We start from the raw sequence: 27024 nt of genomic DNA on the forward strand, positions 1-27024 counted from the left end.
CTGAAACCGAATCACAGATATAAGATATTTTATTTTTAAACCAGGGATCCTGAATGCACATATTGTCCCACATACCTCACTAGTTTCCGTCTCATGTGAAGAGGAAGACACATCCTGCCTGTCTTGTGCCCAATCACTGGTGTCCTTCACCATTTCTGAGGACTGGTTGTCTGAGGTATCCTTGTGGATGGACGGCTTCTGTCCACCGAGCTCAGTATCAGTTTCAGTGGGTTCTGAACTCCCCTCATCAGTGATTTTCCACACTCCTTTTAGCAAAAACCTCTTCATTTGCTCAGGAATGTGGCCAACAAAACCAGATTTATTTTCATTAAAAGGAGGAATAACCTCCGTGCTGGACACCAAGGATGAAGGTTGGCACAATTTCTCATCAAAATGATAATTCTGTCTCAGTTTTTGTCTCCGTCGCCAGGTATCTTCTATCTTGTCAAGTTTCCAATGCCTTACAGCACTATTTGGAAACGGGTTAGCAGACCAAGGACCCCTCTCGTCAATCAAAGCACGAAACATGTGTATCCATTTCTCCTGTAAAGTAATCAGTTAGTTACCAAAAGTTACTGATAATACATTCATCACTAGTCCAAGAATAAAACAAATGTAATAAACAAGAAACTCCACAGACTCCTCTTTAATTTATTTAATCATTTGCAGAAGCTATGATAAGCAACAGAGGAATGGGTCACATACAGCCACATTTTGCTGCTCTTCCTCGTGAGTAAGCTGGCATGCAGCTCTTCTGCTGTCATCCAAAGCAAGAATGGAGGTTAAGCTACTTTTTATCTGATCTTCAAAAGCTTTTTTATCGTCTGATTCTGCAGAGGCATTTTCATCAATCCTGGACTGGAGTTTGTGCAGCTGCCTCTGGCGATCAGTCTCTAATGACTGTATATATTTTAACTCTTCTGCGACCTACAAAAGGAAATCCAAGAGTCAAACAGTAGAATGCATGCAAGATATAAAAGACCAAATAAATGGACAAATCATAGGAACCTTGGGTAATTCAAAAAACATGAAATAGATCACAACAAAAAAAAGAAGAAAAGGAAAACAAAAAATCATGGGTCAGACCCATGCGTGCCACAGACATGCGCAAGGACTTGTCTAGGTCACTAATGCATGATCACATGAAACAGATCACAGTTGTCCTAACTAAGATAGGCTGTCATAATCTGGGGCAAATGAAAGCAACCATAACATTTACACAGGAATGAGGTTAGAAATAATGATTAATAGACATGATAAGTATAAAAGGAACTTGAAAACGTACTGCTGCAAGTACTCGATCTCGCTGAATAAGATTGTGAATGGATCCAGGAAATTTTATGTTGCTACCTGAATCCAAGGAATCATCCCTCCCCATAATGCTACTAGCAAGCATTGATTTACCAAAGCTGACCATTTCTCGAATCAAGTGCGATATAACATGAAAACGAGCACCATCATCTAACATTCCACACTGCGACCTAACAACAAGCAACGCCCTGGCCACAATTTTAATGAAAGTTACATTCACAATACTCTTATAGTTAATATATATAGGGCTTCTCAGCTGCGGCGTCCGCACGGTGCGGATTCGGCGATTCCAGTGACGTGCGATGACAACGCGGAAGGGCCGGCTGCAATCCCCTCCTCCCGGCGCTCTTGTCTGTGCCGGCCGGAGACGCAGCACTGGCCCACGGCGGCCGGAATCTTGAAATTTCAAGTTTTCTGGGCACCGTGAGAAAATTTCAAGATTCCGGCCGGCGCTGCAACGTCCGGTGACGATAGGCCGCAACGGCGGGGCGGACCACGACAGCCACACTACCCACCTCCCGGCGATTCCGTTTGTGTCGGCCGGGGCTCCATCGGCGACCCACGGTGGCCGGAATATGCAAAAATCAAATTTCTGGGCAGATTTCGGCGAATTCGCCATTCCAGCCGCCGTGGGTTGCCGATAGAGCTCCGGCCAGCACAGACGGGATCGCCGGGAGGTGGGTAGTGTAGCTTTCGTGGTCCGCCCTGACGTTGCGACATATCGTCGCAGAAACAGCGAATCCGCACCGTTCAACATTTAGATTCTAATGTGTAGATCACCTCTGTAAAATTTCAGCCAAAATGGAGGTGTTTAAGGCATTCAAAACTGGGATTTAAACTTATAAGCATGAACGGTTCAGGTTTGACAGATTTTGTGCGTTCATTGCTTTTACCAAGTTTGATACCTTAATGATCACTATTTTGGCTGAAATTTTATAGAGGTGATCTATACATTAAACCTTAAAAGTTGAATGGTGGAGATGTGAAAATGTAATCAAAAAGTTGGTGAATGAGCTATCCCTTTAAATACATCAATACATAAACATTCTAAATACTTCATAATGCTTAGCTGCATGTTTCCCAAAATCTATGAGCTTGGCTAGAAGCAATAAAGGTGAGAGTTCCATACCAGATGAACAGCTGCAATCTGTTTTTGCTTTGCTCATCCTCGGCTGATAAGAAAAATGGCAGAAGTGGAATGACCAATTGAACACATCGCGATGCTCTTTCTAACGAAGATCTACAGAGATATAGGATTACAAGTCGAAAAATAATTCTTGGGCACCTCTCTCCTCGTAAGAGCATTGCCTTATCAACAATTTTGTTTGGTTTGCCACCTAATGCACTGCCAATCCCACTAGATACAACAACTGCAGCCACCTCAGCAGCAGGAATGTTCAGAGATTCTACTAAGCCACGTGCTCTCTGACCAAAAGATGGAAGTGATGTTGGCGATGATTTTGATAACGACTTGCTTGGTCCCTTACCATTCATCTCACTAATAATAATCCACAAACTGTCATACAGATCCCACCACTTGTCATTGACAATGCCATCTTCACTTTTGACAGGCTGCTTGCGACTCCCAGGAGTCCTTAAGATTGAAGCAATCGAAAACATGAATAACATAATATGATTTATGCAGTTTAATAGCAGTGTGCACTGATGAGGTCCAGGAAAAACCCAAAGTCACCCACTGCAAGAAAATAAATATAAACAAAAAGAACTCTGGACAAGAAGCTTCGAAATTGATAAAAGGAATACCATAACATATTATTATATTGGTGCCTAGAACAAATTGCTATACATGGATATACATGCCTAGAACTCTGGGCATCCTTAGTATCAAGACTTATGTTCCTTGAGTTAGGATATACATGGTCAATGACACACAAAGACACCCCTGCAGATGACATATATCAACAGTGACGTGTATTACACACTACCAATACGGAGTTCAAACATATTGTATAATGGAAATACTATGTAAAAGGTTTTATCGGTGTTGCAGTTACAATGAAATTAAACAAAGAACAAGATACTAAAATTTTGAAAACAAACCAACAAATCATCAAACTATGGCACATTTGGTGCTAAACCTCCAATGCAATGAAACCCTTTAAAAAGGTTTTTCCTAACGACTATTCTTGTCTCTGAACATTTGAATAAGGTTGGAGCTAAACCTCTCATTTGAGTGCAGAAAGTCTGCCATGGTATTCAAATTTTAGAGACGTGAATAGCGTTACGAAAAACCTATTCAAAGGGTTCATTACATTGGATAAAGAATGGTCCCAGGTACATACTATTACCATTGTCAGAGTAGATTAGTGGCAAAAGTATTCCAATGTTTATAAAGTTTCTATAGCTATTGTTCAACCACGGCTATATCTACAGAGACGGTAATAATGACTGACATGATTTAGGGCAGTCTTTTGGCTACATCTACAGAAATAAAATCTGAACTCAGGAAGTTATTACCTCGATATTTGGCTGTCAGTTGTCCCTTGCAGCACTTCAAACAAGGCAGAACCATAGTCTTTTTCGTGTTCCAACTCGAACGAATCAAGAGAGAAATCAATGCTACTTGCTGGGAACTAAAAAAGAATCAAATATTAATTAATTTGACCTCATAGACTACACAAAGAAGAGAACAGAAATTAACAAGGATGTGAACCAGCAAGCAATTTCATGTATGCTTAGAGAAGGGTCACTTTCTTATTACAGATAAGGGGTACTATTATTTCTTCAAAAATCTGTTAAAAAAGGACAATGGACCATGTCACCAAAAACCACTTGGACAGAAAAAAAAATTCAATTTATATATAAGTGACGAGACACTGCAGCATTAAATGGAAGCAAGGTCGCCATAATATAAATTTGACACATATTTCTATTTTGGTGTCTTCCCTTATTTATGTTTTTGAAAGGAAAACATTAATTTTGTAAGTAATAAGAAAACATTCAAAAATCTATTAAAAATAAATGAAGAAGTCAAACATTCGAGCCCACAAAAACCATAGACCAACTGCAGGGTAGAAATAATCTCACATGGTGACGTTCGGAAATTTCGGTTTCGTACAGCACAACAGAAAGTTAATGCAATAATGAACCGTGCGATATAAAAGGCATGACTATGTCATGTATTAAAACTCCATAGAGAAGAATAAGTAGTCTTTTGTTGAGTTTGGAGTTATCTATACATCACAAACGCAAGGTAGACAAAACCCTTAACAGAAAAGGAAGGAATCGGGGTTTCAGTGCCATGTGATCAAGGATTAGGGTTTAGAGCAACCTGCAGGCTCCAATTAATGCCGGATCAGCTACCCAGGAACTGGCATTCTAGGGAACACTCCATTGGCTTCTTATTCAGGAACCATGCTATATGCATGGTTCATTTTAATATCTTCTACAATGGTGGAGCATAAGATTTGTAGATAACTAATATTTTTCTGATTTACTTTTTGTATGCCTATGAACCTATCTCACATCATAGTGTAATACTTTCTTTACCTTTTTTTCTGGAGTTTTACAATGAAGATTCTATAAGAACAAAAGAACTAATAACAACAAGGTGAATAAGGAACCCATAATCTACGCAAACAGAAAGAATCTACCAAAAAGAGAAAGTCGAAAAACATAGTTATAATTTATAGCAAAATTGAATACCGGAAGGGTTTGGTCAATTTCAGACATGAGCATCTCATCAACCAGTCTTAGAAGGTACAATGTGTTGTCCCGGCACGGTTGCGACATAATAATACTTTCTTCAGAAGACAATTCCAACAACCTCCTGATCAGATCCTCATATATGTCACGAAGCAAGTACCGAAATGAAACTCCACCCTGCCAAAATAATAAACCTCGAGTCATAATAGGATTTGTAAATAGAACTACGGATCAAAGGAGCAGTGCTGATTTATACATACTTGTTCATACTGCATTAGTAGGAAAGTTACTGTCTCCTCTAACTGGTGCCACCCACCTTTCACAGAATGAACATGGTAACAAAGAACAACACAAAATAGATTCCTCACTAAATCTTGTTCTATTTTCACACTGTCATCATGATCTTCTGGAGTAACTTTATAGTCTTTGAACACACCAAGCTTCACACAAGCTGTTAACCAGCCATTCCACCCGAATTCCTATTCATGGCACATAGTAATCAGAGTACACTTAAAATAAGATCAAGTAAACGATTAAAAAATATTCACCACTAATACCATAAATGCTTCAATGTTAGAAGGATCTGAATCAAGAAGATCAAGTAAATCTCTGATAATTTTCATTCTTGAAACCGCATCCTCACAGCAAGACAGGAATCTAAATATAAGAACCAGAATTTGAGGAAGAAGAAAATGTGAGATATGTCCTTTGGTTCTCTGCTTCTCAGCCTGGATTTGCTTCTGTAACACCTGAAATATGAAATTCACAGTAAAGTAACCTGCAAAGCCTAAAAAGAAAACTAAACATGAATACAACTGATAGTTTCACTTCAATAGCGACAGAATGAATTAACCAGATTACCTGTTTAGGGCTAGCACCACCAAGAAGAACATCAAACAAAGTGGCACACAAGTTCTCTGTTTGAGGAAACCTAAATAATCTATCAGACATGGCTGTATAAATTGGCTGCCTTGAAATTTTTTTTTGGCCATCCAAAAGAGATCGGGACCTTCCAACTGCAAGATTGAAAAATCTTGGTCCCTTCCTCTCAGATGGAAGATCAACTAAAAGCCTTCCAAGAAGCTGCAAGCTAAGTAGTCTGATAGGTTCGTGTTCCCTGCAAGAAATATATAAGGACACAAATTAAGTCACTCAATAACCACTTTTTTCTCCAACAAGAAAATCAGATCTTATTACAGAGTGACTAAGAAATCCACAACCTGAACACAGAAAACCAAATCAAAATCCTTTTATAAAACTGCAAGCATGACACAATCTAGAAGATACACTCCAAAGACAGAGGCATGCATAAGTAGACAGTAGACACCAACTAAAATGGCCAACATAACACCATAAAGCACACCAGTACATGAGTAATTACAGAAAACAAATTTCAAAAAGTGTAACGATCCAAGGACAGCAATGTTATTCCAAGAAAATATCCCAGTGAGGGATCCACCCATCACCGTGCGCCTTGACTGGCAGGAGTCGAAGCCAGGAAGCTTTCCTGATTGGACCAGGAACCATTTGGCCGTGGAATCTCGAAAATTAAAGCTTGCATTTCATATTTATCCCTACATTTTGATCTTTCTAATCAAATTCGGAAACTCAGTCTTGGAAAAGATGATCTGGAGTAGAAAACGCATCCTATAATGCAGTCATGAGGTCGGCCTGACATGGGAGAGATACTAGAATGATGTGTGATTCAAATTTTCGACCTCTAAAATTCAAAGGCATGGCCATGAAAACACCTTGGTTACCCTTTTGTTTAGCCGGTGCAGTGTCAATGTACAAACCAGCACTGAGTCTTGATCTGCAGATTTGAAAATGGGGAACCCGCCAATAAATGTGGCATCATTTATCTGCACTATCCCTCAACCTGTTTCCATCCCTACTCCAAAGCACCACCGAAGAAACTGCCAGGCATCATATAAAATAGTGGAGATTTCCAGCAATTGATTTCTTTGTAGAGGGTAGACCAGAGAATTAGAAATTATTAGCAAGGAACAAGTCCTTCATTGGAAAGTGGCTTCCAGGATTTCCATTGGAGAGGGATTGCTTCTGTTATGCTATAATCAAAGTATGGGTAGGATGAGATTGGTTGGAATGGAAAACGGATTTCGAGAGAGTCAAGTTGAAATCTCTACTAGGACATTTTTAGCGGGATTAAAACGATTCCCTTTGTCATAAACTGGTGGTGCAAAGTGGCAAAAGAATTGGCTTTTCCAAAGATACTCGGGTGGCGGATGTACCCTACAAAGGTATTTTTCCGACAGTGATCAGACTATCAGGATACCAAACTAAACAGATGACAGATTTGCTGTTCCAATTACCCATCTGATAAGCTGGGATTTTGGTATTAGGCTAAATCTAAATGATGAAGAAGTATTTGTGTTTTATACAGTGTTTGAAGCTACAAATGAAAACCAGATGAAAGGAGATGTAAGCTAGAGTGGACTGTAAATTTTTTATGCAAATCTTTTCATGTCCTAATTGATGAGAGCAGATCTAGTCTATGTTCCAGCAAAGTTACTTTGGACAATTAGGCTCCTCTTCGGGTGAAAGTGCGAATGGGAGGGTGAATATCTGTGCTGTTGTCCAAAAGAGAAGGCATCACACAAATTTTTTCTCCCCACAGTTAAGGGAGAAAGCAGTGGACCATAACTTTGTCGTTTGGGAAGTGGCAAATTATTTACACTTAAAGGTGGAGTGGATTCGTTAGATGCTTTAATAAGGATTGATCTGTAATTCAAAAAGCGTGCCGCTTTCCATAGGGGTAAAAAGCTTAAAGTCTTTGGGACTGTGGGTTGTGAACTGTATTTAGGTGGTTTGGATGGAAAGAAACAAAAGAACACTGACGCTTATGGTGGTGCGGATCAGGAAGAGCTGTGGGAGATAGTTAAGTTCTGGGCAATTATTTGGGCCTCAGTGTATTGGGAGTTTTACATTACTCTCTTTCATATATTATTCTAGACTGCAAGCTGTCCTGATCTATGACTTCATGTATATTTTAGCTATAATTCAGCATCCCATTCTGTTGCTCAGTCTCTTTTTCTCATGGGGAATCTCTGTGTCTTTGCAATATACTCTTTAGTTGATATAAAGATGTTTTTTCTAAACAAAAAATTAAAAAATATAGCATTAAACGTATACCTTTGGAGAAGATTGGCAAATATGTGACAGCCACCAATCAAATTGACCTGTTCAAGAAAATCTGCAAGCAGTGGCTTTTGAGAAAGTGCTCGAATAACCATATGTAGAACATCTTCAATACAGGTCATATCCTGACTTGTCTCAAAGAAAGCTATTAGAGCTCTTATATCTGCTCCAGCAATTTTCTGCCTGCATAATCCCCAGGAGTCCATAACGTTATATATGCTCATAGAAAAAGACAAAAGATAATCAGAGTATATGTTTAGGAACATATAAATTACGGGTAGGAAGATCATACCTGAGGCTCATTTCACCAAGGCTCAACAAAAGGAGACGAATTTTATGTATTTCATCATTATTGGGTCTCTCTCCAAGAACTTGTTTTGTGATGGGATGAATGAGAGGCATGTTTCCAATAGCAAACCGAGATTTTGGATTTTCCCAATAGAACTGGCGTATTATATCTATAATACGAGGTAGTCCGCAAAGGCTTTTAAGCATCCTTGGATTATCATCAAACTGCCGGATGACAAACATGTATAACTCTCGCTGCACCTTATAATCCGTGTACAGCCAAATGAGAGGGTTAAGAAATATGCTAGACATAGCATCTTTGGTAAGCAGCTCTCCCAAGCCTGCACACAATATGAAAAGAATTCATATTACAGAATTATGTAATTCAGCAATTACTGCTTTAAAATTTATAGCATTTATACCACAGTTGGCAACGACATGAAACAGATGTTTTAGAGCAAAAAGTGCTTCCATATTTAGTTGCTGAGGAGGAACAGACTGCAACAAGAATCCCAGTATTGAGAAACCAGAGAGAAGATGCATCTGTTGTTGATTGGCTACATTCTCATCAAGCACAGAAGCGATTAGCTCGATGACTTCAGCAGTCACCCGATCTCTTGTTATAGGTATAGGCAATGTTTCTTTAAATTGCCCACTTTCTTCATTTTCATATTTTTCAGACTGTGCAATAAGAGGGAAGAAAACTGATACCCCTCCCACACAGTAAATTATCTGTTGCAATAAGCGTCTGGAGCATTGCTGTGTGCCAGCCATCATGGTTGCTTCAAATGAGCTTTTATCTGATGCATGATCCAGTATTGGTGAAACATTAAATAGTGTCCTGCCATTACTTGCCTGAAAGAAGAAATCAACTAGTCAGAGTGATGCTCTTTGTGATATATAATTGACTTCTTTGAGATAGATCATTTGACGGGAGAAAAAGAATTCAGGAGACAGACCTGAGCATTAAGTCCAAAAATAATTTTTGATGCAAGACCATCTTTGACATCAAGAACCCCACCGAGCTTAGTTTCATTAGATGATGAAGCTTCATTATCAAGGAATGAATACATGTAGCTTGGTCCAAGAGAAAAGATACCCTGAACTTGCTCAGAAGAAATAGCATCATTGAACAGATATACAGGACCAACCTGACCGAGAAAAGGATGTGAGTCCCTTATAGATTCTGAAGATAAATCATCATCAGACAGGGGTACATCAAATTTGGTGCCAACTCTACAGCTTGTTAGCAACTCATTAAGTTTTGCATATCTGAAAAGAGAAAAAATGTATGGAAATTAACGGTTAATTGCTGTTAGAGGGGAAATCAAAATATAGGGAGAATAAAGTGAACTCTGACCTGCATCTTTCAGAAGAAACAAGTTCACCATCAATATAACATCTCAATAAGCTACCCCCTGAAAAAGCTCTTCCAATGCTATGAGTTATACATAGGAAATGCCATTTCTTTGTGATAATTTTCATCTGTAGCTGGACACAGTGTCGCTTCAGATTGATGGACTGGAAAATTCAGAAATTAAAATCACCAGGGCAATAAATCAAAACATGAAGCATGGAGCAAATGAAAACACTTGTAAAGGAATGAGTTAAAAATGCACTCAAAATTTGCAGCTATGGTTAAATTACTCATTCTCCGTCATACAAATCAAAAAAGAAATATCTCCCAAGTAATTTATACCTCATAGAAAAGCTTGTCCTTTGCTAGCGCCGCCATGCACCCTCTCCCATTGTCTGTAAGAAAGCTGAAAAGCCCCATTGTCCCACTTCTGGGGAAATTTTCTAGCCTTAACCAGCATGAAAAAGAAAACCCCTTGTTGAGAGGCCACTGCACAGGCGTTTTTATCACAATCCCCTGCAAATAAATTATATATATATATATATATATATAGAGAGAGAGAGAGAGGGGTTAGATACGTCAAAAAGAGATGAAATAATTAAAAAGGCAAAAGATAATTTAGAACATAGGGTCTATATAATTTAAACTAGCCGATACTTAAAATGAAAATGATAAACCAAAAGACATAAGAGTAACTAATTCCATTTAATTTATAGAATTTCTCAAACCCAACGAAAGAGGACAAGCACTTCAATTACTGGTTACTGTTTGAAACAAGTGCTGGTTACTAATTCATTTGATTATAGAATTTCTCAAACCCAATGTATAGGACAAGCAGTTCCAATTACTGGTTACTATTTGAAACAAGCACTTCCAAAACTAAAGATGCACTTAGATAGTACTTTTACCCAGGGCCTTACATTGTTTCAATACAGCTCCAGCCAGCCCATAGTTACCATATTTAATTTATATTAAACTGAAATACTTTTTCCAATCGAGGTATCCCCAACATCTATACTACTTTTTTTTTCCAACTTCCGGCATTTCAAAATAATTTCTGTATCAGCATGACAATTTGAGTCAGAAGTAAATGTTATTAAACTTTCTCGAAACTTACAGAATCATTCCCATTGAGGTCAAAGAAGGCAGTTGGTCCCTTCTCCTTTAGCATTGACAAAACACTGGACAACAACAGTGAGCAATACTGGTGCTGATTCCCAATTTTCTCACTTCGGAGGAGGGCAAAGATTTTGCGTATGTCCTTTCCTGATGTGCTATGCCCTCCAACAATTTGAATTAATTGGGCAATTTTCAAGATGACACTGTCATTACCTTCTTGTGAAAACCAATCGAGTAGAAAATCAAGCATTCCTGCTCTGACACAAGATGCTCGATTGGAAATGGAATCCTTCATTAATTGCTGAAACACATCAAGCCCACTATGCTGCAACGAGTCACTGCTCTGCCCAATCACAAAATAACAAATAATGATATAATAGGACATAACTGTACAAATGAAATCTCCAAATAATAAAATGGTATCAAACAGAAGTATAGTTTAAACCGAGGAAGTCTGGGCCAGGTAAAATATCAAAAGAGATGAATCCCCAACCTTTTGCAGGACGCTGAGATAAAGTATGATCACATCTTCATTCTGAGTAGAGACAAAAGAAAAAAAAAGTCAAAAAAAAAGACATATTTTGAATTTAATCTAAAGCAAGCTTTGCATCAGTTTCGAAAAGCAAGCAAATTATTGAATATTACAAACTGAAGATGGTTTGCACCATGTAGACACCTTTATTTTAGGGCTTTCTTTCAAATCAAACTTTCCATCAACAAGCATATCAAGCAGCACATTCAAAAGTCCTTCACTTGAACGAGACTGGCAAAACTCCAACAATAGACTTTGCAATGTCTGGTACCCCTTTCCCGCAAGACCTCTAAATGTGGACTGCAAAATATATGTTTAAGTCAATTAGCAAGGAGGAAACATGATTTATGAACCTGAAAAGGTAATTGTAGATAACCCACATACCTAAATTTGTGGACAGTCACTCTTAAACATTTTATATTAAAAAAAAACAAAAATATAACATAATATGGGAAAGAATCAAGCCGGTATCCCTCCAAGCAAAAAGCTTTAATGCAAAACTGTGGAACAGCCATGTCCTAAGCAGAAGCCTAGTCTAGATGAATTGACCAAAAGGGAGCAACCTTACTATATTAGACAAGGAACACAAAAGAGGAGAACCAGCCCCACACACAGACACAAAAACAACATAGTTCTGCATTATTTAACTTTTTTGTAGTAAACATAATTTTATTTAAAAGGAGAGGGAGCGTACAAGATGGTCATCAAAAGATCCATAACGCAAAAAGTAGAACCCCAACAACAACCAAATTCCAGCAGCCAGGAAATGGAAAGAACAAACAGATCCCTATATTCTGAGGAAAGTAGTGCCCATAAGGTAACCCAGAACAGAACTCTGTCCCCCAGACATTCAAACTCCTTTACACTCGGATCTTTAGAACTTCTTTTGAATCGAACTTTAACCATCAGCACCCCATTCCGTTCAGCAATTTCTTTTCTTTCCCAAAGCATAACAGAGACATCTGCTCTCTTGTATCTACTTCTCATGTTCAATAAAACTGGTTCAATTATAAAGTGATAAAAACAAACACTGATTTGCTAAGGTTGGCATGGGTACCTAGTTCTGACACAACTAGAAACCAACTTTTGATACACTCTTCATGACATCCTACCCAAAACCTAGAGCCAACTCGCAGGAGAGATGCATAATTATATATCTTTTATGAGAGATTTGACGTCCCAATGTGGAATTCACTCCGAACACGCCTCCTCAAGTGTGGTGTGACTTGAGCCAACAAAATCACCACTATTTAGGGTACTACAAAGCCTGTCTTGGCTTTTACAGTTCTAACTCCATTTCCCACCCATTTAAGTGATCTACTTCCTTTTTCCAACTACAGGATAATGTTCAAAGATCTTGGATTATCTTCCAAAGAGATTCTGAATAAGCAGTTAGTCCCAAACTTCATATCCTATACCTAGGAATGGAAACACTTCGACTTTGAGCATTCACCTTTTCAAGATCAATAAATAAACTCAAACTCATTTCTTTATTTGTAGTCAATACCATACAACAAGTTGACCACTTCAGCTGTAAATAAAACCAGTTGTGTATGAGAATGTGAGAGAGAGAGAGAGAGAGAGAGAGAGAGAGAGAGAGAGACGTTGATGGGATGAAGCCACTTCCATTCATTCTTCAGAACTTTATATCATTTTATCAATTCTCTCAATTAGATAAAGATGCAATGAAATGGAGTCTAAACCAATAAGCTAAGGTCCCAACATATTGTTTGCAATTAACATGTTAACATATACGAAACAATCAAAGATTCAACAAGGGCTAAATAACAGAAAGTCAAAACACAACCAAATGAGAAAAGGAAACTAATAATAATCTTACTAAGATTACTAGAAAATGAAAAAAAAAACATTATTAGACATGAGACAAGATCTAGGTCAGAAGATAAATTACCTTTGATGTGTCATTGCTTGCAAGCAAACAGGTAAGGGTTTCAAGGACACTTAGAACCAAGGTTTCCCCGTTGGCATCATCAAGGTTACCATTTAGTAAAGACACAACGTGCAAAAAGCACTCTCCCTCACGAAACAAAGTCTGATAGGACTGAACAAAAAAAAACAAGTTTACATTGAAACATCATATATTTACACAAAAAAGTATAATCAGGTATTTAATCAAGTCAAGGGATTATACTGCATGATCAATGTGGAGCATATCTTGCATTCCGACTAGTAGATTGATCGATAGCTCAGCAAAGTTTTTTTCCCGGTCCTTTATTTGAGTGAATGTTTCCACATACTTAGAACATAGCTGCAACTTTGCTCTTTGATCTTCTTCAGATGATGGTACAATCTAAAACGTAAAAAAGAAACATGTGAAGTACAGTTACAGATTCTATATATTTGTAAATTGAACAGATTAAACAACTGAGCATATAGTTTTAAGAATACCTTCATGAGATCAAGTATATGGTTTAGCGCTTTATTTCTCAGACCTTCTTCCCAGAATAAATCAAACAACCGACTAATACATTCAGAGCTATGTAAAACCAAACTTCTAGCATCTTCTACTGTTGAGAAAAATTCCATATAAAGCTCCATGGTTGTTTCCATGCATTTTATCCATCTCTGTGCTGTCTCATGTGCATTAGATCTGTTATGACATTGAACCACTTCACCAACATCACTCTCAACAGAAGGAATAATATTGCTAGACCTTCTTGACTTTTGGGATTGAATGCAAGCAACCTTAAGCACACGAGGAAATGAATTAACTGCTTTAAAGGAAGCAATAGTTTTCTCAGTGGAAAGATTTAATATGCGAATCAAACACTTGGAAAGTGCACTAGAAACTTCAGGATTGCAAGCAGACTGTTCAAGGGCATCTACCAGCGCAGATATTTCAGGCTGCCACAACATCAAATAAACAAGTAAGCAAATATACACAGAACGATAACATGCATATGGTAACTAGAACCACTACATTAATTTCAGGGACATTAATAATAATTTCATCCTGTACATGTATGCCTCGAACATCGTATTGATATGTAGTTCATAGGAGAGAATTAAATTCAGAATATAACTCGAGGCAATATCTCTTTTTTGGATGCCTAGAGCATTGAGGAAAGTGAATGATACAGTTAGAAGATAAAAGTTGCCTTGAGAACCGAGAAGGAACACAAGCAAAGTTTGATAGACTTTTCCTTTTTAGAAACGGCTGAGTTGCAAATTAGCATCAGTCATTAATCTCATTATCCTCGTTCATAGGTTTGGTCTTCAGTTCAAATTCATAGTAATGTCTAATTTAGTTATGTTATCAAGTGGGCCCCCACAAGAGGGAATTCCAATGTGTAGTATCAAACAATGTAGTGTTATATTACTTTCCAGAACATTGACAGTTGGACTACCAATCTATATACATGGGTATCAAAATGGTTGTGTGTAGTGTTCTGAGAATCCCTTGGACATTTTTTATATTCTTCAATGTACAAGGCACGTGTGTATTCCTGTCCCCTGACAGCTTAAGCATCATGATATGAACTTAACAACAAACAAAATCACGAATGGATTTGCTTATTACCTTCATTAGCCTTTATAGACACCAAATTTTTTTTTTTTAAAGAAACTTTTTATTTAAACAAAAAGGCAATAAACAACAGGGAAGCAGACAAGGACTCCACTTTGAAAATAAAGCAACCACATAGAACAGAGCTTAGCATCCCATCTGATAAAGCTAACCCAAGGATTAGATCATAGACACCAATATTTTTTACATCCATACTTAAATGTATGACAACAGTTTAGTAAGTAATCCAAAAAAAACACTGTATGCATGCGCATAAAATCATATCTTGATTTAGCTAAAACAAAGCATACAGGTGGCAAAGACTAATTGACACAAAAGACTACCAAAGTTCAAAGTTTTAGGCTGGTTGCCAAGCATGAGGTTGGACACTGCAGCTTTCCTAAATAGAGGCGCCACACTATTGTCTTTCTACTTGCTGCTGTCACGTGCAAAATGCAGGAGTCTTGTAGTATTACGTGGGAAACACACTGCTTTTGGCAAAAGGAAGATGGGTAAAGTTCTTTTGGGATGCTTTGGTGTAGTGTGATTCAGGTGCTTTTGAATGTTGAAATTGAAACTTTTGAAGGCTATAAGATGCAATGTTGGAAGAGCTTTAAGACCATGTTAAGTCTGGTAAGCTTTATGGGCTTCTGGTTTGGTACATTTCAATTTTAAAAACTGCACTTCGTCATATTAGGTTAGATGGAGAATGCGTTTCGCTTAGGGTGTATGTTGTGATTAAGGTGGATGGCTTGATGCCTAGTTGAATGTGATGTAAGTTTATGTTTTTCTTTTGTCTAATGTAGCCCTCTAGTGCTCAAGTCTACTATTTCAGTATAAGCAACTTACATCGTATCATTGCTTAGGTTTTTGGGCCCCATTATATCCCAGAAAAAAAAAATATATATATATAGGGAGAGAGAGAGAGAGAGAGCAATTTATCATTTGGAGAACTTACTGAGTTGCCAGCACTCCCATTAGAAATTGCAACAAACTCTAGAAATGAAATCACATCCATTTGGAGAACTTCAATCCCACAAACTCTTGCTTGATTTATGATGTCACTAGAAGAAGAAAGTATTTCATGTTTCCTCAGGGACTCGATGCATGTACTAGACTCTCTGGAAAGATCCTCCGGAGCTGGTCCAAAGTAGAAAAAATTCTCAGAAAATATAAGCTCCCAGATTTTCTCCTCTCGGAATACACTGAGTGAACTAGGGAATGAATCAAGAACTATCCTAAATGCATTTAAGACACAGTGCTGCAGAGCAGTGACAAAGACCCTGCAGAAGGGAACACCAAACAAAAATAAGTCACAAAAAAGAGGAGAAGAAAGAATGTTACAGAAGTGTATAAAACAGAAGCAACAACATGCTTTTATGTCTGGCAAGAGACTAAAATTTGATCAAAAACTTTGAGAGCTTATATTTAAGAGATAACAATATGCTAATATATAACAAAAAACATCTAACTGGAAAAAACATAAAATGGTATAAATGCAGATATAGCACGATGCCAACCTTAAGTGGCTTGTCAAATCATTTTCATTTGAACAGGCCTTAATGCAGGGAAAGACCGTTTGAAGAACCTTCATGATCCATCTGATTGAATACCCACAATACGATGTAGAAACTGGCACAGTGATTCGACCAGCGGATAACTCAACATCATGAGATTTTACATCCTCGGAAGAGGGAAGGAAAGAACAAAGTACTCTGCTCAACTCAAGAACATAATCACTCCAAACTTGAGGGTAACAACCATTGGCCAGAAGAGCAACAGAAACCCCTGCAATGTGGCTGTCAACAGTATTGCCAGTTCCAAGGTCAACAGCGGGCATTTGAGAACCTTGCTGACCAGATATTGCTTTACTGTATTTTTTATACTCTTGAAACATGAAAGCAGGGGAACAAAAACTAGTTGCAAATTTCTGAACCCTTCCATCTTGAGATAAAAATTGCATGTTGCCAGTATTACCAAAGCTGATTAATTGTCAAGGAAACTAACAGCAGATTGCAGATAACAAATAATATGTACGCAACAATATTGCAGTCGGATAAAAAAACATGCAATATTGGATATTAGCCAAGAAAGAGAAGAGATTATTAGAAATCTAAAGCTAAGATACACCGTTTAATGTCAACAGGCAGAAGATTGATTAGGTAACTACTTTCTTTTCATGAAAGGTATTTAATGTAAAACATCCACACCTCATGAGTGCATTGGAGTCCAAGTAATTCAGTGGGTAAACAAATGAAATAAACAGTCAAGGAACAGGAAAAGGACACAAGAGCTTTTATTAATGAGACAAAAGAAGTTTAGATAAGGTGATATTCACACACCCACTTTTGTTACTATCACACCTTATCTATTTTTTTCTTACTTTTAATTGCAAACTACCACTTCAAATTTGCTTCTCATTGGCTCGTATCATCAATGGGGTGTGTGAATTACAAAAAAATGGTGTGTGAATAACACCATTCTTCCCATTCAGAAAAAAAAATAAAAGAGGCATTAAAGTTTGAAATTAAACCAACAAAAAGCACTTGAAAAGGATACACAGCCTCTTTGAGAACTTCCAAAGAGAGAACATGCAGATGGAAGACTTTTATCAAGGGATTCTCAGATCTGCATTAGATTATTATTAGACACTTGCCTTAGCAAGAAACATATAGCAGGATAGTGAGTGTAACAAAAGAGCCACCAGGTCTCTTCAAGCATAAATTTTATAAAAAAAATTAAATAAAGTCAATGGTTTTAAGTTTCAAGGAGAACAAATGATACATTATTGTAGATTACTACAGACTGCATCTCTAGGTTGGACAAGATAAAATCATTATGAAAAGTTACTTGGTAAATCTACATTTGCTCCTACATGTACTAAAATCAATGAATTGAAACAAAATGTTGCGTGCTAGTTGTGACGTTTACAATAATAAAAAAATCTTGCACAGATGTTATAGCACAAGAGAAATGAGCAATCAAATGCACAACAGGAACACATTTTGGTTGAAAGAATGCTAGAAAGAACATGAGGAGTAAGTTTTACCTCTTGTCAGCAGCAGAAGCAGAACTTTTCAATATTTGCCCATTATTTGACGGTATTCCAAGACCATCCAATAGAACTTCAAGTCCTCCAATGCTTTTAAAATGACTTTGAGCTCGAGGGTTTTGTGACAATGTGGAGTGAAGAATTCTCAAAGACAAATACAGAAGTGAAGTATCTGTCCACTGTTCTTTCATGCTTAACCTTCGGATCACACGCAGCAGCTCTGTGACAGATTACACCATCAGTGAAAGAGTGCATTTACAATGTCAACAGAAGAACGACTATATAAGCAATATCAAGTAAAGATGCCAGAAGATTTGTGATTTGCAGGGAACTAGAATAAAATCTTCAAGTAAATCAACAAGGGTGGTGGAAAAGAGAATAAAGAACTGGAACTGGAACAGGGATGAGTTAGTGTAGCATGTCTCCATGAATTATGCGTACTGACACATAGAGAAGCAGTACACGGATACCGCCCACTAGACATGGTCATTTTTTCAACTTTTTTTATTAAGTAAACTTTTTTTTTAATTCAATTCTTTATGGAAAAAAATGAGATAAAAATGAAATGTATTCAGTACTTGAAACAATTTCTGTCTAGTCCTTTATTGAATTTTTACACTGACGGCAAGCAAAGAAATTATTAAACATATATATCTGTCATAGATGAAATAAAACACAGTAATTAACAGCCAAATACAGTCATTGACCCTTCAACAAATGGAGCAGTATGGAATACCTTTTAAACAAGTAAAGCTGATCTTCTGGAAGTAATAAAACTATCAATTACTTACACTAGATTCTTCCAGGCTATTGGTTGGAGCACTCAATTTATAAAATGTGGATACCAAAACCCTTTCTTTTTTATTTCTCTTTCTTTTCTTCGTCTTCAATTTTTTTTTTCTTGAGATGAAATGAACTTTATTACCAACTCAGAAAATAGAAGCTGTGTAAATGAAGTGCACACAGGAAACAGGATATTCCAAAAAGCTGTAAACGTAGATAGAACTAGCTGATGGATGCCTTCAAAAAACAAAGTTGGTAATTGTGACAGATCCCTATGATACTTGAAAACATTCTTGGAAGTAAGGGAAATCAGACCAATGAGACTCGGCACATTTCTGTAGCAAACATTAGATATCTAACAGGGACACCAGCCACCGGTTATAAAAAGGCAGAACACAGGGAAATGACATATACATGCATTTTATGACTGAACTTAGCATCTCCTCATAAACATAAATGAAAGATATATAAAAGTTAAAAGAAAGTAATATTAAAGCTTGAGATGATAGAAATCATAAACATTTTAAAGTCTTTATAGTTATAAATATAAGATTGCATCTATTTTAGAAAGTTTTACCAGGCTGAAATGCAAAATATCTGATAAGACATATCTAAAATTTGCCTACCTTACCTACTAACCAATTAAGTCCACCAGCTTCCATCACAGACACAACTGCACGCTGATGCCAACATAATAATATGTCACTAGAAGGATCCTTTGAAGTACTAGAACAGTCGACTGGAGATGAGCCACTCCCCGAGAGAAAGCCTATAGTATTACTATACAACTGACATTTCCCATTTACATTTGAATTCAAATCAATAAAAGTACTTATTATTGACACAACATATACAAGTATTTGTTGCAGGAGTCCCGCCTTCTCCACGGTAAAATTAGATAACTTTTCGTCAGCTGAAAGTGCCCCACTTATTGTTTTAAGTTGGACAACAACCCCTACACAAAGAAGCACAAATTAAGACCAGTACTTAACACCTCAGCATTCAACAGTCCCAATACAGATCAATTACAAGAAACTCATCAATTTGAGTGGATCAGATACAGTATAATTCAGCATTTTCAGGCACGAAAATTAAGAGAATATCATCTAATAACCCGTCTCAAATTGTATCAAAATTGATTGATATATAAATAATTTTTTTATTAAGGAGAGGTCGTAACAATATAAATGTGCAATATAGACTGGCACTGCTAGGCTCACGTCAAGAATCCGCATTCAGTCCAAACTTCTTATATTCCATTAACCACGGTTTTATGTGTTGAAAAAGCTTACAAGAAACACGATAAAAGTTTTTTTGGAAGGATCACTATAAAGTTACATGTTAGTAACTTTTTTTTATAATCATGCCTGTGATGCAATCTAAAATCTAGTTGCTATGTCATCAGCAATTGAATAGATACTGAGACTTATTGCTTATATACATAATTACGCATTGCTAAATATTTTTCAAATCTTGATACCCGCATATATGATACCTAATCTTGTAATTTTGTAAAGGTAATGTCCAAACACCCAGGACTTTATCTATGTTCACCACCCAACGCCAACAAAAGTAAGCAGTAAGGGGGGATGTTTAATTAAGATTTCATCTCTCAACTGAAACCCAAGGCTTAATTCAACTAATTCCTCTATCCTTTCTACTAATCCCCGGCCAATTCTATCTCTTTTGATTAAAATAATCATACTCTAGTACAATATTGCACCAGAAAATATATTTTTCTTTCTATTTTCTCAAAGTGAACTATAGTGTTAGACAACAAACACTGAAATACTCCTGAAACCAAACATTCTTCTATCTCCTCTAGATATGTTCCGGCGAGTAATAAATTCTGAGGGAAAATTAACTATTTAGCATGACTGGGTTCATTTCAGACAAGATCACTAGCATATATCAATACAGACAATACCTTTCATTAATGCTGTAAGCTTTGGAATACCACCATAGTATCCCAAAACTTGGCAATTTTGCAGCGAACGAGTAACAATCAGAAGAGCATCAAGGAGTGGAATCCCTTCAGAAATGATATTTAGGATTGTGGAATGGCCACAAAAGTCTGCTGATCGAACTGTACTGCTGTTTACTGGATTGACCATCGCAAAGAAAAGAGTAAATGACATATAAAGAAGACAAAATTTGAACTAAAATTGTAATCAATAAGGTGGAAAAAAGCCAGCCCTATGGAACTATTAACCACATATCAAGTACACTAACTTCAATATAATATGAGAACACATTTCAGAGAATAATATAGCAAATACTCTAGAAACAAGCAGGCACAATTATTCATTGCCAATAACATTGACAAAAGATACAAAATAGATGGAAACAAGAACTTCATGTGAAAATAGTCTTAACAATCACAAATTGATGCTTTTTTTTATTCGGCATTTGGTCCCCATGTATCAAAAACAAAAATTAACAAACCAAAAACAAGAAATACCAAACTACAATCTTCCTAATTCAGGACAAAACAACCAAAGGAAACACTCAAAACAGTTTTTGTTCTCTAAAATTAAAAACAAATATTGAAAGAACATTGCTACAGTAGCCATTCGACTGAGAAAACATGCCTTTCCCTTCTATCAAACCCTAACCATTACCAAACTTTAACTCCAATTGGCTTCTCTTGACCTCTTCTTGTCTAGCACTTTCTAAGTTGTCTTATGAGACTAAGGCACTCCTGGTATTTGTTCTCTGCCCTTCCACCAGAAGTGAAGCAAATATTACTACAACAAAACTATTCCAGCAAGACCCAACCATCTGAACAGCTTCAGGCGTTCAATGTTTTATTTTTATTTGAAAAAGAAACAGTTTATTTTTATACTGAAGAAAAACAGTTTTGTTTTTGATACTGAAGTTCCCTTAGACTACAGATGCTTTCCAATCTGACATAAAAGTAGTAAGGTATAATCTCTCAACTCCCTACAAACAGAAGCGCACAGACACCCAGAACCTGACTCTCCCCCAAAGTAATTCCACCTCTTCACCGCTTTAGATTTTAAAGATTATTTTATTTCTTTCCATCCACACCATCCGGAGCACAGTTAACACCCCACAACCCCCTAGGACCTTGGCCTTTATTGCCTTGCTTAAAGCAGAAGGTTGTTAGCTAAGCAAATCAATCCTCCCTAGAAGACATGACTAAATAAAAAGCTCGAAGTTGATCGCCAAGGTGACCTCAAGCAAAGCAAAAAAGAGCAGGTATTTTTATAGGAAAACGTAAATTTAAAGAATAGACTTCTTTACCTCAGCTGTGCTTAGGTGTCCTAAATAAATGTTTATTCATTCTATAAAAAAATTTGTAAGCAAATAATAATTCTGCAAGGTGAGCCTAGTCAAACGCAAGAAGACAACTCTCAATTGCAACTTATAAGGGATAATACACAGAAACCAGAACATATCATAAGATAAACAATGAAAATCTCCATGGCAGAAAGCATTCAATGCAGCAGCAAATGTGCCCTTAATCAAAAGCAAACATATATTCAACTTACATTCAACAACCATATCAGTTAGTTGTGCAATCTCTTCAGTCAATACTAAGATGACTTCTGCAGGATGTCCAGCAAAGCAGCCTATAACTACATCATCAGACTCAGAATGTGAAATGGTAGTTGAAGAAGCCTCTGAACTTTGGTCAGCATTTAGTGGTTCCCAGTTCTTGTATACAACTAAGAATTGCTTGAGAAAGACATGAAGCAGCCTCCTCTTTTCCACCTACATATTCAGTGAACACCATAACAATTCCCAGAATTATAAATATATATATATATATATATATATATCAGATCTCACAAGAAACAAGAGAAGCTTGTCGTCTTATTGATCTTGACAAAGTCTACCAAAATTGTGCAAAAGGTTGTTATGTCAAACATTCTACCAACATCATTTCTTCTACCAGCAACCCACCTAAACTACAGAAATCATCTAGTTTATCTGGTTGTTTAGAAAACAAAAACAAACAAAATAAGAATATATTCAAGATCATAAGAGGATTAGGCCTCAAAAAGACCTGTTTATATTAATCAACTCTATATGGATTAGGTGATAAAACCTGCTATAAGTGAAAAGTAATTACGTTTGTTTTCCTACCCGTCGTGTATTACATGCTTGGTCACCAGCTCATGATTGAAAAAAGTGTAAATTCAGTTGCTAAGAAATAAATTCTGCCAACTACCTACTTGAGGTGCTATTACTCTTTTCTTCTGAACATGTAATACATATGGCTCATCAAGAAAATGGGTCTACTGTCAGAATTAAAAGAATCCTAGAATTGCTTTTGGCAGGACAGTGAACCAGGACATATTTCTACCAAAATTTTGTAGAAAAACCTACAAAGTGCAAAGCAGTAATTTTTACATGAAAAACTTGAAAATTTTCAAGAAAAAGAATCTGACACTGTACCTTATCAGCAGCTTTTTGATATCTACCCCAAAGTATATTTAGAACCGCCTCATCGCCAACTTCACTGAAAAAAAATAACCAAACCGTCAGAAGACCCATTGCTGCTATAGTTTATGATTCTACACAATGATGCGCATAAGATAGTGTAACAAAAGGATTGTGTAACACACAGAAAAATGAAGAAAGGAAACAAAAGGTTATATAAGAATTAGCAAACAAATTCAGCATCTTATCTACAACTGATACAAGATCACAAGGTCCTGTACACAAGTACACAAAATTTAGCAGGAATTATCTCTAATTTTCAAACTGTACAACATTTTCCTACAATGTGACAACTTCTTGTAAAATTTCATGTAACAGTAGTATAAGAGTTTCAAACTCATGTAGCCAGCTGAGAATAAATAGCATGACAAGTTCACATCAAATTCAGTGATAGGACAGGGAGTGAGACCTGATAGCACCGAAATTAAAAGGCAACCAGCAATCATTCACAAAATGATATGGAGTTGTCACCCAAAGAAAACAAAGCCTATACTACAGGGGGTCTACAGCTTCCCTCGAGTCAATCATTAACGAAATGTTGTAATCTCTAAATTCAGCTGATATCTATAAAATTGTCAGATAATTCACCCTAATCCAAAGCTCCTCCAAACCCACACCTCAATCTTCCAGAATTTTCTATTTCTTTCCAACCAAGGTAACCATATGACAGCTGGCAGCTAGTATGCTGCATCTCCATAGAATTTTGGCCTTCATGCCTATTCCAAAACCCGATATACTCAAAAAAGGACGAATAATAAGATCTCAAGAATGCTGAAACCAGATCTATTTGCAGTTAATAAAGAAAGACTCCTTGCTGGCATTCCCCAACTCAATCTAGACAAAAATAGCCTCTCCTACATCAATTACCAAAAATTGATCTGTAAGCTTGGGCAGATGTGTGGTAGAGCGTAACGGGTGCGTTGGAGGATGTAAATCATATGGTAAGAGAATTCAGTGGCCTTCATACCTTCTCTGTAACAAGTACTCTTTGCACTTAATGGAGCAACACTTCTAGCTGGGATCTCCCAAAACACAGCCAATAAAACAGCCTCTCCCACAAACAAAAAGCAGCTTCACATTCCACAAAGACATTATCTACACTACTATCTTTCCCTGCAATTTACTCAAGAGTAATCAATGGGGAGAGAAATAAGAAATCTGGTCTTCTTTGCTGACGAATATCAGGGTACTAACCATCCCACCAACCAGCCTGATATCTTGATTTAAGGCGCAACTTTATACTTCCATATAATACTGGCAGGCATTCTTGCCAACCAGAATGTTTCTCCAACCAAAAATTATTATTGAGAAGTGTAAATTCCAGAGCATTCCACCTCCCATCTTTTCCATCCACTATATAGTGATACAATTTGACTGTTTCCAATAACATCAGCAACTAAGACAACACCCCTATTTAGAACCCAGCCATTACCCTGATAACCACTATCATGGCATGGCACAAAGATTTTCTTGCAGTAGAAACCTCACACCCATTTCCCCAAACATTAACGCATACAAGCTCAAAATGTAAGTGTGATTAATACAGTTCTTCTAAAGGTCTAATTTCACACGGCTTTAGCATTTCAGTGAATTCTTTAGACCAGATATGATGATTTATACCTAAGACCTATCTCATCCCCAACCCAAGCCTTTACCAACTGACTTAAGACCATTTTCATTGAGAAGATGAATAATATCCTCCTATATCTTAGATTTTTTAAAAAACTATGTAACAAAAATTCAAAGTCGATAACATGATCCAATATAACCTTTCATATAAACACGTAACATATGACAATTTATATATACTAACGTGCCAAAGTATCATAGGCAAGCATAAGTACCTGAAGCGGATCCTCAACCCAGGGGCTGAGAACCTCTGTGAGTGTGACCCTGACCAAGAATCTGCATCATGACCACCAGACGTCCTTCGAATAAGATCAGCAACACCCTTGACAATATTCATGCTCTCCCCGTCACGATGTACATATCATTCAACACTCTACAACCCGATAATTGGGATGCCAGTTGTAATTCCAGCCCATCACCTTCAGCAAACTCGCCTAAACACAATTATGTCAGCTAAATCTCAAAAACTCCAAAATTAATACAGAACCGAACAATTTGATGCAATTTCTTGGTTTGTGTTCATCCTATTTAGCTCTCTGCCAGCCTTCAACAGCCTACTAAGGTTGTTGTTGGCCCTGCCTCCTATCCACTCTTATAAGCTAAATGTTGATTGACTTCAAACTGCGAAATTGTTTAGCCACTGCAAGTTTCGGCGAAAAATCACAATCAGAGCAACTTAATGAAGTTTTTGACAAGAAATTAGACTAGTTAACAGTTGACTTTGTGCTTTCTTGCAATCACTCTAAAACCACTAGCTCGTTTTCCATTGAATCCTTTGAAAACAAATAGACACACTATCCAACTATGAATGAACTACTGCTACTAACAGCGAACTCAAATCAAAATTAGCTGCGAATATTGAGAAATTTGAGAAGCACAATATTAAGCAAAGCATTACAATACGAGATGAAACGAACGCATATGAATTATAACTCACAGAACAACAAAATATGAAGAGAACGATTATAAACGACCAACACAAAGTTGAATTGGATGATTTCATAATGGAATTGAGGAAAGGAAATGTGAGAACCTGATCGAATCGCAGAGTTTGGATTGGATGAATTCTAGGGTTTTGTAATTGAGATCTGAGCCTGGTATGGTTGTGAGCGCAAGGTTTCGATCTTGCGTCGGTGTGAAATTGGAGGAGGAGAAAAAAGGGAATGAGAAAGATGAAGAGAGAAGAAGAAGAAGAAAAGAAAAGGTTGAGGCTCAACATGTAGTTAAATTACGTCATTACCCCTGGTCCTGGTGGGAGGTGAGTCAAGTGAGTCAGGTGGTGAGTGTGTTATTGGTTAGGTTGGTGGATAATCTTGCTGGTTATGCGGACAAAAACAGAGATTGGACGGTGTCGTTTTGGATCATTTCCTTTTCTACTTTTACGAATCTCACGGTCTGTTTTTTTATACGAAAAGAAATATGTTAAAAAGAGTAGCCTCTAGGAAATCTCACACCGTCTGTTACTTCAAGAAAGGTGGTATTGACCAATGTAGTACTCCCAAAACAGCCGGCACCCTCCATCTAGACAATGTAGTCTGGCGATCAATAAACATGCCTACTCGTCAACCGGCCGAGTCGGACTTAGCATATTTAAATAAGTGATAATTTGGGTATTTTTTACAAATATGAATATCCAAATTCGCCCACCTAAATCGGGACGGGCCTTGCGGTCTTGTATTAGAACAAACATAATACTCTTATTTAAGAGTTTATAACAATAAAAGAATTATTTAAAAACATTCTCAAAAAAAAGTTACAAATAAATTCTAGTTTCGAAATATTGTCGATCGACACCAGTAGATGTAATCGATATATATATTTAGAGACCCTGTAAAAATTATGTCCGTTTGAAACATAGTTAGACCGTCCGTACCTACGGTCAACCAAAAAAGAGGTGTTTAAACATAATAAAACCTCATTGACCGGGGCTTTACCAAATGGGTTTCCTCGTTGCGACCACGCACGATCAGTGACAAAAATTAAGTGATTTCAAATATGTAAATAGGTTTCAGCATTCGCATCTTGATAATGAATCCTCCTTTATGGCATATTAATGGTGTTTTTGGTTTACCATAAATTCTGACGGTCAAACGAGGTCCGAATTTGATGAAATTTTAAAATAGTCACTATAT

The 27024-nt window shown here is 37.0% G+C and overlaps 1 protein-coding gene across 3 annotated transcripts in view; it reads right to left on the minus strand.

The window, feature by feature from the left end:
* Positions 1–26043, minus strand: part of LOC126796390 (BEACH domain-containing protein B) — a 33250-nt gene extending 7207 nt beyond the window's left edge. The window contains exons 1-31 of one of the 3 annotated variants that reach the window (XM_050523217.1): positions 25926–26043; positions 25108–25326; positions 23219–23282; positions 22309–22531; positions 20721–20894; positions 19425–19748; positions 18008–18230; positions 17518–17586; positions 16479–16940; positions 15917–16241; positions 13842–14297; positions 13585–13743; positions 13345–13494; positions 11577–11732; positions 11394–11435; positions 10899–11243; positions 10124–10297; positions 9785–9945; positions 9384–9696; positions 8847–9279; positions 8429–8765; positions 8131–8319; positions 5839–6094; positions 5535–5726; positions 5238–5456; positions 4978–5154; positions 3790–3905; positions 2441–2905; positions 1286–1499; positions 706–927; positions 76–543 (exon numbers count right to left, since the gene is read on the minus strand). In XM_050523217.1, coding sequence (XP_050379174.1) covers positions 76–543; positions 706–927; positions 1286–1499; positions 2441–2905; positions 3790–3905; positions 4978–5154; positions 5238–5456; positions 5535–5726; positions 5839–6094; positions 8131–8319; positions 8429–8765; positions 8847–9279; positions 9384–9696; positions 9785–9945; positions 10124–10297; positions 10899–11243; positions 11394–11435; positions 11577–11732; positions 13345–13494; positions 13585–13743; positions 13842–14297; positions 15917–16241; positions 16479–16940; positions 17518–17586; positions 18008–18230; positions 19425–19748; positions 20721–20894; positions 22309–22531; positions 23219–23282; positions 25108–25229 — 7230 coding nt within the window. In that variant the 5' untranslated portion in view covers positions 25230–25326; positions 25926–26043. Of the gene's footprint in view, positions 1–75; positions 544–705; positions 928–1285; positions 1500–2440; positions 2906–3789; positions 3906–4977; positions 5155–5237; positions 5457–5534; positions 5727–5838; positions 6095–8130; positions 8320–8428; positions 8766–8846; positions 9280–9383; positions 9697–9784; positions 9946–10123; positions 10298–10898; positions 11244–11393; positions 11436–11576; positions 11733–13344; positions 13495–13584; positions 13744–13841; positions 14298–15916; positions 16242–16478; positions 16941–17517; positions 17587–18007; positions 18231–19419; positions 19749–20720; positions 20895–22308; positions 22532–23218; positions 23283–25107; positions 25533–25925 lie in introns of those variants that run through there. The other 2 variants (XM_050523216.1, XM_050523218.1) reach the window with 2 other exon arrangements.
* Between the last annotated feature and the right edge of the window lie 981 nt (positions 26044–27024).

The sequence above is a fragment of the Argentina anserina genome, chromosome 5, assembly GCF_933775445.1.
Source record: "Argentina anserina chromosome 5, drPotAnse1.1, whole genome shotgun sequence".
Taxonomy (NCBI): domain Eukaryota; kingdom Viridiplantae; phylum Streptophyta; class Magnoliopsida; order Rosales; family Rosaceae; genus Argentina; species Argentina anserina.